A 15,607-nucleotide genomic window follows, 5' to 3' on the forward strand; every position below is an offset into this window, starting at 1 on the left:
TACAGTTAGGTTGCACCTACTGGAAGGAGTGAGGTTTCTGACAGGCCTTGATGACTGCCTCTGCCAATGCTGCGGCTCCCTGACCACCCTGGCGCCAGTGACTACACACCACAGCGTCGTCTGCTCCAGCTGCTAGGGCCGCCTCCTTCACCACCTCCAGCTCTGCAGACGAGTCAGTCCTGCAGAACACATCTAGTCAAACTAAGAATGTTTCAGATCTGATCCGCATACTTATATTTTCTTTAAAGAAATTTTTTTTCAATAAAGTTTTTTTGTCTAGTATACTTAATGATGGCTCGTTATAAATTTGAGTGTACAAGTGTTTACAAATTACTAATCAAAAATTTAATTATAATTAATTCTTTTGATGCTACTTAACATTGATTGAAAACATTTACTAAAATTTAATTAAAATCAATTCTTTTGATACTACTTAACTTTGTTTGAAAATATTTACTGACATTTTTATCATAAACAAGGAAACATTATTTTGTAAATCTGGCGTGAATTTTTGGACCAAGAAAACGTTTGAATCATTCTATTACTGTCTACTGAATACCTAATAGACAACTTACGCAAAGCTGTTGATAGCAACCACCACTGGTAACCCAAATTTCTTTCCATTTTCTATATGCTTTGCTAGATTTGCAACACCCTTCTTCAGGAGTTCAAGATTTTCCTAGAATAACAATACATGTTTAAAATATGGATAATAAACTTTTTACTAACACACTCTTTTGAAGCAGTAAATATACATATATATATAATGGTTTACAAAACATAAATTCCTGTTCAGTAAATGCTAGTGAACAAACCCAATTTTTTGTCCTATTCACTTAAATACCTTTTAAGAAACTAACCGATTGTAAAAATCCTTAAGCCACATTTATGTGAAGCCAGTAGAGCCTCATTGGCCCATAGGCCTCACACCCAGTGGGGGAGGGGGGGGGGGGGTGGGGAGCTGGAGGGTAATGCCCCCCAACATACAAATCTAAGGGTCACGTGACGCCTCTGCCAGTAGAGTGTTTACCTGCCTCTAGTGTATTTTAGGTTATTTATTTGATGCAAGGAACCTGTCCGCCAACTGGCTTTGTGTGAACGTAGCTTATCTCTTATAATGGGATACACACAGAAGATTAGACCCAGTTCTCTTGGTTAACCTGGTATTACCTCAGTGTAAGCCTTGTCCAAGGGGCGACCAGGTATAACCTTGGGTCCTCCTCCATGCATCTTCAGAGCTCTCACTGTAGCCACCAACACCACAGCATCGGGAACTATCCCAGACGAGCGGCATTTAATGTTGAAAAACTTCTCCATACCTGTTGTACAAAATAAGTTTTGGTTAATTAACAATACTTTGCTTTCTAGACTTTAACACCTTGGAAAAAATTAAAATATTTAATGTAGCATTTAAACATTTGAGTAACCCTTAGGATGAAGACAAAATAGAATGAAAATAAAATTGTATAAACATTTGATCTATTACCCTCCAGTGTTGGTTTTATTGTCTATTGTGCCAACATTCTTCTCATTTCTCATTTTCCTAATTAATTCTCTAATCATTACAAATAACAATTAATTGGAAAGTAATAATAATACTGTATGATTGCTCTTACCAATAAGCAAGTAGGATAGAGGAGATTTTACTTGACTATCTAATGTAAACTGTTAAGAAATTGAACAAACCCATGTCAGAGCCAAAGCCAGCCTCAGTGACAACATAACCGTCAGGGCCAGTGAGTTTTAGAGCGAGAGCATCAGCTACGATGGAGGAGCAGCCATGAGCTATGTTGGCGAAGGGTCCAGCATGGACAAACACTGGAGATCCTTCCAACGTCTGCATTAGTGTTGGCTGGATAGAGTCCTTCAGTAGCACTGCGAGGGCTCCAGTCATTCCCTGCCAAAACATGTCAAATATACAGTACAGTAGAACCTGGATCAAACGGGCAGCGGATCAATGGTGGTCAATAGATGTCTCTTTAATTATGTTAAATAACCTCATTATCTATGAAGAATACCAAGAAAATTTTATGATTTGTGGTTCTTTAGTCTTATGTGTTAAACTTGAAATGCATTGTATATTCATATTCAACTATTTCTGACCATTATTTATTTATATGCAGTAGGCCCCCACCTTTATGAAACAGCACAGTTCATTTGACAAAAATAAAATGGAAGCATAACAAAGAAATAATGGTTGATAGCAGCTTCAAGATCAAGCTATGCGCTTGCACTGACAGCAGTCTGCTCCTAACACATCTGTCTGCTGTGATGGTCAAGTCAAAACCAGAAGTTTTCGAATCTAAAAAACCAAAACTGAAACTTAAAAGAATCAAATCTTGAATCTCAAAACCGAAACGCGGAACCTTTTTACTTACCTCGTCAAGGTCACATAAAATATAAAAATGCAAATTATAACTTCTCAACCTTAATATTTATTTATTAGGTACTTGAACTTCAAACTATCCGAATCCAAAAATATCCGAATCCGAAAATATCCGAATCCGAACCTCTAATTATCTGATCCGATCCGAACCGAGCCTTAACTATCCGAACTGAATCCGATCCAAACTGAAATCCTAGTGTATGAAGGCAGGACAAAGAAAAAACTTAAAAAAAGTAGATTAAGATATTATTTGCTGCTATATAGTGTAAGGACATCACATTCATTTGGATATACTGTGATTTAATGTGACCATATTTTAGACCCAAAGTTAGCAAACATAGATGTAATACTTACCAAATCGTCAGCAGTGACAGGTTTGCCAGCCTTATCCATTGCCACTACCATACTGGACAATCTCTCCTTCATATCTGTAAGGTCTTTCGCCAATGCCAACACAGCCATGATCTCACTGGCGACTGTCACAGCAAAACCTGTTTCTCGTCTCATGTTCTTCTCCGTATCACTGCATCCGATGATGATCTTTCGTAAGAATCTATCATTCACGTCCAGCACTGTCAAAACATGTTAGTTTAGTTTACAAATAGTATAAACGCCTGCTGGTGGTACTCAAACAATTTCAGTATTTAATTTTTTTAAACAACATACAGCTAGGCTATACAAACATAAAGAATTAGCACTATTGAGTCAACCATAAAATTGACTCATTACATGATTGCAATCAGACTGAATGAAACAGACTTTTCAAATGCTTAAATAAGCACTCACCTAATTATCCACATGAGTCGACTAGTCAATAGATTTTATACATCATGAGTTCAACTTACTTCTCAAATTTCTTTGACAGGGATAACATTTTAACAATGCAGTACAACCCCACTAATGGGTCACATCATATGTGGGACCAGAACCATGGGTGGAGAAGTGAAAAGGTTGAATTATCCGAGGAGTAGCATGATTTGTTTGTTAATGTTGTTAGAAGATATTTAGGATTTTTTTGCAAATGCGGAAGATGATAATGTTCCCATGAGACGATCAATATTTTGCCACAATTACGGAAGATGAGTCTGCCATTATCGTAGATAACAACAATATTGTTTCTGTGAATGATGTGATTGTGACGACAATAATGTCCCCGCGGGTTTGGGAGATGTTGATATCTACTATCGCCCAAGGCGGTGATGTATTTTTCAATCACCGCTGGTTTTGTCTAGGACTTTCTGTGATCATGGTAGACTATAATAATTTTTCCATTAGGTACTACAAGAAATACTCAGGATTTTGACGTGATCCCTGAAGACGAAGGTAATGTTCCGGTCACCACGAGACGTTCAATGTTTTGCCATAGTAACGGAAAAGGATGATGATGTTCCATGATCGCGGAGGATAAAAATATTTTTGGCGTCGTGGGGGGAGATGGAGATGATGTCTACAAAACCATGAGAAATAGTCACAGTATTATTGTAATAACATTGGGTCAAATTAAGTGAGAGTAGTAGTTAAGTCGGAGTAACCGAGGTCAGATTAACGAGGTTTTACTGAATTGGCTGATTAGAGTGCTCATCCTAATTTCTAAAAAAAATCACTGAAAACACAGAGTGTCTGTTGTCTGTACACTAATCATGGAATTAAACTTGAATCACACATTTATACAGGTATTTCAACTGAATTAGATATAAATTATTGCTTTGCCAGATGAAAGACTTCTGTAAGTCCCTAAAAAAATTATACATTTAACAAAAAAAAAAAAATATTTAATTTAGTCTCTTTAAATAATATAGACAGGACTAACAAAGTTGTACCTCTGGTCCAAGAGATGGTAGCTGGGTCTATGTCTAGTCTGGCAAAGGCTCTCCTCTCTTGGTCAGTGAGATCCTCGGGGTCAGTCTTACTGATGCCGAGTCGCTGCAGTCTCCGCACTTGTATAGCCGAAAACATTCTCTTGCCCTTCACCTTAACAACATATATACACTCTTCAGATATAACAGATTCAACTTCAAGTAAAATTGTTTTTAAACTTGAATTAGCTACTTTGCTAACATTACACACAAAATTTAGTGCATCCACAGTGTAAAAATAATAAGTTATTGGAGCATTACTGTTTAGTGTTTGTTTATACTAAGGTAATGTATCTTACTAAAGTAATCACTACTTACTAATGATAAAGTGATACATCACTAAGTGACGGTATGATAAATTATGGTAATCACTACTAGGTAATGTTACTTGTATGTACTAAGGTACTGGTACTAGTTACTAACCGTGAACCACCTGTAACCTCACGATGTTTTTATTTTTATTTGGAATTCGTTGTGTTCTAAATATCTATGGCCAAGTGAACCATTACTCGTGAATTTTTAGTACCAATTACTCTAAATCTAATAAAAAATTTGAATGTTTTGCATAAACATATTTGTAGTCATTAAAAGCATTAGCTAGCGCATGTGATAATACTTTAGAACAGTTAATTGTTCTGAAGATGACTCATTATCTTTAGAAGTTATGTGACTGATCTAAGACCTCTGCCAACTTGAATTTCCAAGAATTAATTGCACCCAAGCTGGATTCGTCCACACAGAAAGTCTGGCTAAATGGTTAAGTATTATCAGGAATGCCAATTTATGCTTTCCAAATGTTCAGAACCATAGGCCTACAGTCATAGAGTTGTAACTAGTTGCAGAATTTTACCAATGATTCTTAGATACCAAGGCAGACATATCATCTAGATGGTTCAGCGCTGTAGACTTTATTTATTCTAAAAATGAATGAACCACTCACACAGTGGAGCTTCTGTACAAATTTTATCTTCTCCCATCAGTTATAAATACCCCCGTCGCAGCAAACCTGCATACTAAGCGAATTTCCATTCACCCGGCTTGATTTCTACTAAAATATTCCCTATAAATTTTCAGATTTATTTCCTATTTAAATTAAATAACATTAATTTTAGTGAGTAGTTAGGTTTGCTGCTACGGGAAAGATGTTGAGGTGTGTTTTTTCAATTGAAATATTGATAGCTTAGTATGAAATAAGCAAAATTGCCAAATTTGATTGAAATATATCCATAAACAAGCAAACTAGAACAGTTTATTTATTCTGCATAAGAATAACATGGGAATTTTAAATTTACAATTTCTTTAATTTTCTCCGTAGTCAATGAACATTCAAAAAAACTTCAATATACTAAATTATTTGTTTTTTTAAGCTCTTCAAAATGGTTTAGAGAGAAATTTAGAAATTAAAAGTTTTTAGGGTCAAAAATGAGAAAAACCCATTTTTACCCCATAAAACCCCCCATAAACCCCTGATCCCATGGTCCGATTATGCTGGTTCGCGAACTCGTTCGAATAAATGTAGGTTTACACGTTTGTACCAAATTTCATCAAAATCGGATCAATTTTGCTCGAGTTATCGCGCTAACGGACACATATATAAATATATATATATATACTGTATATATAAATATATATATATATATATATATGAATTTGAACGGATGGTGTTTTTGGCCTCTGGTAACCTCAAAACGAAAAAGTAAATCGGTCCCGGGTCTAGGTCTTACCATGAGACCTACGGTAATAGCTTGTTCCCTATACGGGAAATTCGCTAAAATGATAGTTGATGCAACAGAAAAGATGTTATTGTTAACCCTTTCAGTTGAGGTTGGCTACAAATTTGGCGTATGCTTCAGAAATCAATCATTGACGACAGAGAACTCTCTCGGCTACAGCTATGAGATGTACCTTAGGTACAAGTCTGTCATACAGGGCAGAGTCACTCTGGGTGTCCTCATGCAGGATGCGAGTGTCCAGCTGTGCTGCCAGCAGGTTGTTGGCTGCTGTGATGGCATGGATATCCCCTGTCAGATGTAGGTTGAACTCTTCCATGGGGATCACCTGTGAGTAGCCACCTCCGGCCGCACCACCTGTCAAATATCAATACTCTTTAGGTGTTGTATTTGTACAGGTATTGACTTTTATCAGCCTACACAAACAGTGTTGAAACAATGTAGTGGTCTGAATACAATTTGGGATACAAATATGATTTGAATTTGTTGAAAAATTTATGTATGAAAACTGAAGTTTAACAAGATCAATGTGCCTAAACCCTGTCATCAAAGCACAAAACGGTGTTAAAATAAGGCCAAACACTGCTTGTCTGATAATCCAATGAAGATCATTGTCCCTATCCCCTTACTCCCTGACATTTATATTGGCAATGCTACTTACTCATTGGCTAGCCACCACTAATCACTTCCCTATCTGCTCTTACAGCTGATGTAAAACATAAGTGTAGAGGTAAAATTCAAATCTTAGGAACTTATGTATTTGTGATCGGCCACAAAAGCTTGTTTGACATAATGTTCATTTATAGTGTTTCGTCACAGTTGTGACTTGTAGCCTACTTGTAGTTGACGACTCGTGTTTTGACTCCTGACAAGCCATGATCATATCCTACAGGGTGTCCACCGACCGGGAAAACCGGGAATTATGCATGATTTATTACCGGGAATTTTCAATTTGCCGCGATCGCACATGAAGATGGCGTTTCCGTGACTGCGGGATACGACGATGACGTTTTCGTGACCGCGGGTGCAGACAATGACGTTTCCGTGACTACGGGAGATGACGATGACGTTTCCGTGATCGTGGTTGCAGACAATGATGTTTCCGTGACCGCGGGAGATGATGATGTCCAAACTGCCGTGGGATTTGTTAGTGATTTAGACGACCATGACGTTTTCGTGACCGTGGGAGACGACGATGACATTTCCGTGACCGCGTGATATGATGATGATGTCCAAATGGCCGCTGGATATGTTAGTGATTTTGCCGCGATCACGCATGCGGACGATGACGTTTCCGTGACCGCAGGAAACGATGATGATGTCCAAAAAATATTGCTTTGACGATGATGACCGCGGGAAATTATTTGAATTAAGCTACGTTCGAGAAAGATGATGATAACTTTACTGTGATCGCGGGAGACGATTATATTGTTTCCGTTACCGCTGAACAATATCAAGATTTTGTAACGAGCACGGTTTAAGGATTATTTTTTAATTTTCGGATTATTTAATCAGTAATATATAAAATTGAATACTTGTGTTAGGCAACATTACAGCAATCATAAATATTGTTTCTTTACCTGAGAATGCTCTTTCCGATAACTAAAATAGTGAGCTGTGTTAGCGCTAAAACAGCATTGCGGGAGTTGGCTCAAAACACGTTGGAAATTTTAGTTTAAAAAATACGACCGGAACTACCTGGCTTTTTTTTTTACTCATGAATTACTCATGAATTTTTTCTGGTTGGCCTGGTGGACACCCTGCATAGGAGCTTGAAATTATATATCTATAAACTTTAATTTACTATAGGTCCTACCTACAACAGTTTTTTAAATAAGCCATTTTAATAAAATTTAAAATTTTTTAGAATAGAGAAGATTCACTTTGCGGCATTGTTTACTTACTTTACTGCACTACTGGATTGCGATAAAAAGAGAATCTGCCGACTTCCACTGGAAACACACACATTCTTTCCTTAACCTAAAAATTGAATCAAACGATTTGCTAACCAACAGTTACAGGATGGTTTATTTTAAGATTTAGAAAATATCAGTTAAATTATAGTAAAATAGACAACATATGGGTAAGGGCTCAAACCGTTTGTAATAATCTTTTACCACCTAAATCAAAGAAACATTGAGCAAAAATAAGTAAGCAAACCCTTCACTGATAATAATAATAATAATTAAGAGATACTTTAATTTTGTTGATAAACTGTTTCCATACATATTTGAATATAGGTAAAGTAGTGTAAGCATCTTCCGTAATTAGACTTAAACAAACTCATACAAGTTTTAAAAGAATTTTAAAGCTTTAATTTACACAAGTTACATTACTGTAAACTTTGTTACACACACCTTTAATACCAAAGGTAGGGCCCATGGAGGGTTGGCGAACACAGGCAAAAGTGTTCTTGTGTTTGTGAGCTGAAAGAGCTTGAGCCAGCCCTACTGTGGTAGTGCTTTTTCCTTCACCAAGAGGGGTTGGAGTTATCCTAGAAAAACCATGTTTAATGTATGTTCACTGAAACAGCTACTTCAGGATTTTTACGGATAAGAGAGCCGTTAATAAGATTTATGTTGATTAAACCATAAAACTTCAAGTAACTCAAATATGCTAGACAAAAGTCTATTGAATTTTGTTGTTTTTTGCAGTCTAACATAAAAAACATGAGATAGTCATCATAGTTAAATTGACAAGCAAAAAAGTGTTAGTGTTTTTGTTTTTATAAAGGTCTTGTGGTTGATTATGCTTTATGAAGTTGAATTACCAGCACCTGAAAAGTAAGAAAGTAATAGTTAACTGATGCAAATGAAGGATCTCCTTTTATATTCTGAACCACAATAAAAACTTGGGCTATTGAAATTATTAAAATGCAGTATCAATATAAAACATACTTTCAGAAACTTAGTGTATACATCATTAAATAAACTTACCCAGCCACGACAACATATTTTCCATTTTTTGTATTTCTAAGCCGATCAAGAACACTAAGGGAAACCTTGGCTTTTGTACTGCCATATGGAATGATCTCAGTTGGAGTGAGGCCCAGTTCTTGACCAAGATATGATATATCCTTTGGCTCTTGAGCATGAGCAATTTCAATATCACTGAAACAGATTAATATCTAAATGAATAATTCCCTGTCTAATGTACTAGGAAGCAAAGAATCTGTTTTTGTAAGTGACTATATTTTTGTTGTGGCCTAAAGGTGAATATAATAATACACTTATCAGCTAGTAAAGTTAGTTATAAGTACATGACTAAAAGTACAACTCCAAATCCTGATCATAATCCTACTGTCTCACAGAACCAATATGAAATTTTTATATGTGATCAATCCATCACCCATAACAAATCCTATGAAGAAGGAAACCAGTTCAGCTGTAAGTTTAAGTCTTTGAAAATGTCTGATGAACAAACTCAACACCTCAGCACCTTACTAAAATCAAAATCTATACGTCCAGATTATTAATAAGCTGCTGCAACATATCGCGTTGAAACGAATTTCATGAAATCAAAAAATCCATTTGAAAAAGAAATACAATACAACAATTAATTTAAAAGAGTGTCAAATGATTAGTTTTTATACTGTAGTACATTTATAATTTGTCTAAACAAAACCACCTAAAATTACTAATTTGGAACTCTAGTTAAATCTCCAACTTCAAAAATATAATTTATTGGTTTTACCTGTAGGTAGATCATTATCATTTTCAGTTTTTTTTTATGTTTGAGGTAAGAAAGCCAAATTTTATTCAATGGACGACGATTCTTAATTTGACAAACATTTTGATAAGGATGACCAATTTATATTGAACATTTCTACAATAAAGCTCAACACTCAACAGCAAACTAAACATACATAACATCTGTTGATTGCATTATTATTGCGACGTGTTAGTCACTGGGATCGCAGAACATCGCAACAATGGAATTGTGGAACAATACAATGTGCCAATGAAAACTACAAAACATACACGACTTTTAGTTCAATTTTAATGAAGACTATAATATTTAGCGGTAAGAGACTCTTCGTTTTTGAACAATCATATTTATCTATTACTCAGTAGCTAATACTCTTGAATTTATTATTTGATAGATGATATTCATCTGAATGTCCTTTTATTTTGCTATTTGATAGTAAAGTATACTGTAGTTGGTTTGTCATTATGCCATACAACACACAATATGTTATAATTCTTTAGTTTACATTTTTGTAAAACCAGCATGGCAACTTGGCAACCCGTAAAGCCAATGTTAAAAATATTAATATTTAATTTTAGTGATTGCCCTTGAGATTTGTTTACAATTATTGCAAATGAGAAACGCACAGGAAACGTTTGAACGTCAACGTTAACATTTAACATAAAACGTTTGAATTCAAATGGCATATCTGTAGGGATTGTTGGAATATTTGACAGGAGAACTTCTTCTCCCTTTAATTTGTCAAATAAAATTGTCGCTTTTATTACATTGGTCATTATTACATTGGTCATCAGTTTCTTCACTATTATTCATGTGCAATTACTTAATCGTGGAGGGTTGTTTTTTTTGGTCCTAAATAATTAAAGGTATGCGCACACATATTTGCCACCAAGCATCGGCATTCATTTATTTGACGGATCTTTCGAGTCATGCACAAAAGCAACTTCCTCCCTGTACATTTCTTATGGGAGTTAAATTTGGTTTTAATTTTCCAAGTTTGTTTGGCTCTTCTACCTTACCGATTTTCATAATTTTGATAGTTAAATGATTTTGCTTGAAACCTCATCAGTAACCGTTGAAATAAACAGGTTTCACCTAGTATTACTTATTTCTCAAATCAATGACACAATCTTAAAATAAGCTAACCATACAATAATAAACAAATAATAACAATAATACAATAAGAAGCTAACTAAACATGGTTGTATAGTTTGATTAACCAGCTGTTCTCTGGTTCCCCCCTTGATAGTTTAGATTCAAGCATTCATCATTTTAAATTTAAACAAATCTATTCTCCATAAGGATAACATGGGAACTTTAAAGACCACTAGGGCAGAGCCCTGAGGAGTTTTCTAAAATGTTATTTCACACTAACCTTCTTGGGGGTGTATATAACAACTTCCCAAAGTTTCATCACAATTGGATGGCTGGTTTGGTAACGCATAAAGGACAAACAAACAACAAACATACATTGGGTTTTATATATGTAGATTTACTTATAAAAGTATATTGTAATAACATTTACAATTTGTTTACATGTCCACACAAATAAGTTCAGGATTTAGTTAAGTAGTGTGTATACAAAGATGCAAGGTATACCCTTGTAAATGTATGTATTTAAATACACAGTAGAACCTCGATAACCTGGCTTTTAAACAGGGTAGCCAGTAGGCTGGACCATCAAGAGACTATTTGAATTAGTGAATAAGAGTTAGCATTAGTGAATTTGAGCCAGCCAAAGTTCTTGCAAAAGATTAACAGTAAATATTAATAACAATATATAATCCTGCCTAGGAGCGGTGAACTTTTTGATGATAGGGTGGAGAATACACGTATGTATGTGAGTTCTGTATTTTAATTTTGTTTCCCTTCCGTTGCCGCTTGTCAGCACTGTAGTAGCAGTGCAGTTTGGCGTGGCACGTGATTGAAAAGAAATTTCTTATTCTTATTGATTAATGTAACTACAGGGTGTAATGACTCAAAAACCAATGTTTACAAATATAGTCATTAGGCCTAATTAAATTCCAAACTATAGGTCGGCCGCTTAGAAAGCGACCTCCTCCAGCATTGGTTTAGCATTAGCGCGCAGGTCGTTTTCTAAGCTGCCGAACTATAAATCTTGTTATATTTTAATATTTATTCATATTCATTGTTAATATTAGTAAAACCATATTGTCTCAACATATATATAATTTATAATCAAAATTTATTCATTGGCTTATTCAAAATTATTTTTCCAAACAATTCCTACAATTAAAATAACATACATCTGAGTTCAAGATTACAAGCAAAATTCAACCATGTTTTTAAATATGGGAACCCCATTTTTTAAGAAATGATTTACAACAATGAACAGTGACAGTGCAGTTAAGGTATCCAAGAAGAACATACAGAAACTATTAGTTGTGAAATAAATTGTGAAATTATGAAATAAATTATTGTCAAAATATCCAAATTAACTGAAGATAAGAAGAATTTAGGCCTACATTATTCAGAAGAAAATTATTATTACAGAAGATTGGTGAGAAAATTCCATTTATTAAATTATTAACTCAGACTATAAACTCCTCAAGCATCCATTTGGACCCAACTTGCCTCCATTCATCAAAATCAAAATCCTTCCTATTTATTGTTTCTAAAAGATTATTTAATTTATAACTTAACGTACTTATTGAAATTTTAAATTAGGCATCAACAAAATCTTTTGATTCAGTCTTCACAAATCCCCACCCCTGAAGAATTTTGTAACCTTATTTTAACAATTTATGCACCATTAAACCTTGTGCTTTAAAACCTCTGTCCTCGTAATTATTATTGTTTAAACTAAGATAAGATTAGAATAACACCATATTTAGAGGTTTATTTCAAGGGCAATAATCAGATATTAGGTAATTAATGTAATGTGTAATAGGATCGAGCTGGATTACAGGATGGTCCAAACTAGCAACGGCCAAATTATTGTGGTTCTACCATATTTTAATTTAATATAATGTAAAGATTAAGATAGGATTATATATTTTATTTTTTTCAGACAAACAATATGTGTAAATTTATTTGATATTTTTTTCTAAACAAAGATTAAATTTATTTGGTTTAATATTATACATTACAAACAGACGTATATTAATGTTATAATTACACTTTAACAACACATTTTTATTCACGAGTGTGATGTGAAGATATAGGCTTCTTCATCTTTACACAACCATCTATATTGAGATTCACCCAGATGAGAGAGTTTACCTACATAATGTTCCTTGACAACATATGATACAACACATTAGTATTAGTACACAGATAAAAGCTAAGATTTTGGTAGGTTATGAACTTTTTTAATATAAATAAGTTTAATAACATAATTTTTACAGGCCAACCATTGTACAGGGTGCGGCAAAAAACCGATCTATTTTTCACAGCGCAGTGTTCATCGACAGGTCGTCTGAGGGTGATGGGGTTAGGCTTGTTGGAAAGCCTATACGATGCCATTATCTGTGGTCATAGAGCAGTTGTCACCTGAGCATCATGCGTTTGTTATCGAGTCAAATAAAAAATGTAATGATTCAGTCATTGCAACTATGCGGCATTTCCATACAAAATTAGGTCGACATGGAGAGGTTCCAGTGTGATTATCTGTATGGATAAAAAAAAATTTGGACAGATTAATACATGTTCATCAGAAGGGATAAGAATTAAGATTGAACCTCAAAACTAGTTTAACCGAGCGGTCAGACATGTTCAAAGCAGATGTTTGTTTTCAAGCGAGGACTGTTTTCCACAGCAGCACGGACTCTATCAAATGTTAGCTGTCTGACGTTTAATCTGACTTTGGATGGCTAGACAGATTCTTTTTGAACGCAGAAGCCGTTGTTCTAAAGTTCGTAACCCACTACATGAATGTGCCACTTGACGGAATCGACGTCATCACAAAAAAAAAAAAAAAATACAGCGAACTGCGGCTGAGTTGCAATAACTGAATCATTACTTTTTAATTTGACTCGATAACAACCGCACGTTGCTCAGGTGACCACTGCTCTATGACCACAGATAATAGCATCGTGTAGGCTTTCCAACGAGCCACTCTCAGACGACCTGTTGCTGAACAGTACGCTGCATGAAATAGATCAGGTTTTTTTACGCACCATGCAGCAGCAGCATTACCACACTACATTTTGACCAAGGTGAACAAAAGGTTCCCCACTTTCCCTTAACTTTACAGCCCAATTCCATTACTTGTGGTTCACCACTCGTACTTGGTGAGATAAAATGAACATCTACACAGTGTAGTAATTTGAACATTATACATTGTATGATGATTTGTTGCTTAGTGGGATGGTTGCATTTATATGTCACCCCTAAAAAATTACTCCTATTATCTTTCACACTTTGGATATTGAAGGTATTGGTCATATTACCTGGGTACTACAGTAGGGTCAGCTCGGTTAAGTGGGAGAGGCAGATGACTGATCTGCCATCTGTTGCTGAGTCGCTGTTGAGCCACACGCTTGGCTGACTGCAGCACGTTGTTCATCAGCATAGCCACAGTCATAGGGCCGACCCCACCTGGCACTGGTGTGATGTACCCAGCCACACGACTGGCCGCATCATAGTCAACATCACCTACCAGGCGAGATCCTGACTTCTTGGAAGCATCTGTATAAAAGTGTCAGATGTAATGATTATAATATGAGCATAGGACAAACACTACCTGGCACTGGTCTGATGTACCCAGCCAAAAATGGATTTTAAAAAATGTGTAGTATTTTTTTATATTTTAAATATAATTAATTGGATTTTATTTTTTATCAATCACAACTAAATAAAGCCAAATACAACAGTTATACAACAAACAAATATAAATTTGGGCATCATTATTGTGCCACTCCTGATTATGTAATGAGTTAACATACCAAATATTTTAAGTACCTGGGATAGATTAAAATTCATTGTTGTAGTCCCGGAACTGTAATATATAAAATATTTGGTTTTACATTACCTTTATCAGTTCCAAAAGTAACCTTCGTCAACGTGTTACATGTTTCGGCGAGCTGCCATTGTCACAGCACTTCGTAGTCTGTTTCCGCTCGTGTACTGGCAATGTTGTATACTCGTGATATAGGCCTATCAAACTAAAGTATTTATTTTTATGTCGTATGTGTCGTCGGTAAAATGTTGTTTGTCGTGTAATGTGTTATGAGAAATAGAGATGGGAATTATCGTTGTTTTCCGGCAACGGTTGTAACGATAACGCAGCTGCGGCAACCTGTTATTTTAATAACGATTGCCAACTCGTTGCCGCTAAAAACCGTTGTCCGCCAGTCCGTGTTGCGGCGTTCAGTTATCGTTGTTGGTTGATCAGTTCAGTTTTCAGTTGTAGTCGGGAGTCAGGCGTTGTCCAGACACTCAGACAGGATGCGTTTTCTAATTCTAGTTAGTTTCCGAAGTTATCGTTGCTCTGGTAGCGTTGCGGCAACCGCACTAACGGCAATGCATGTTTTCGTTTTCGTTGTCTTCTGTTGTGTTCTATGGCTTTCCTGCAACATGGTGTAGATAGATACGTTATTATAATAACAGGGAGTTCTCCGCAACGTGTTGCTGCGATAACGTTGCCGCGGCCGCAACATTGTTATTCATCCTGTCATGTTAAATAACGCCCATCTCTATTGAGAACGAAGCTATTCAAGGGGATCTACATATTCCTGTAATGAAGTGTTTGACAATGGCAGCTCAGCAAAACATGTAACACCTTGACGAAGGTTACTTTTGGAACTGATAAAGGTAATGAAAAACCAAATATTTTACCTGGGATAGAGTTAATGCCACAGTCAATAACCACAGCTCCAGGCTTGATCCAATCTCCCTTGACAAACTGTGGAGATCCGATGCCAACCACTAGAATATCAGCTTGTCTCACCTGCACAAACCAAACA

General features: G+C 35.6%; 1 protein-coding gene across 3 annotated transcripts in view; it reads right to left on the minus strand.

Moving 5' to 3' along the window:
• The window catches only part of LOC128985942 (C-1-tetrahydrofolate synthase, cytoplasmic), a 48,712-nt gene that overhangs the window by 3,462 nt on the left and 29,643 nt on the right, over nt 1-15,607 (minus strand). For all 3 annotated transcript variants that reach the window (XM_054405952.1, XM_054405942.1, XM_054405959.1), the window contains exons 7-17: nt 15,480-15,591; nt 14,093-14,330; nt 8,909-9,082; nt 8,330-8,466; nt 6,148-6,329; nt 4,207-4,357; nt 2,741-2,958; nt 1,687-1,897; nt 1,171-1,319; nt 576-679; nt 21-179 (exon numbers count right to left, since the gene is read on the minus strand). In XM_054405952.1, the coding sequence (XP_054261927.1) occupies nt 21-179; nt 576-679; nt 1,171-1,319; nt 1,687-1,897; nt 2,741-2,958; nt 4,207-4,357; nt 6,148-6,329; nt 8,330-8,466; nt 8,909-9,082; nt 14,093-14,330; nt 15,480-15,591 (1,835 nt within the window). The remainder of the gene's footprint in view (nt 1-20; nt 180-575; nt 680-1,170; nt 1,320-1,686; nt 1,898-2,740; nt 2,959-4,206; nt 4,358-6,147; nt 6,330-8,329; nt 8,467-8,908; nt 9,083-14,092; nt 14,331-15,479; nt 15,592-15,607) is intronic.

Source organism: Macrosteles quadrilineatus, unplaced genomic scaffold, assembly GCF_028750875.1.
Source record: "Macrosteles quadrilineatus isolate MER2022 unplaced genomic scaffold, UCM_ALF_1.0 Scaffold_1__1_contigs__length_201487025, whole genome shotgun sequence".
Lineage (NCBI taxonomy): Eukaryota > Metazoa > Arthropoda > Insecta > Hemiptera > Cicadellidae > Macrosteles > Macrosteles quadrilineatus.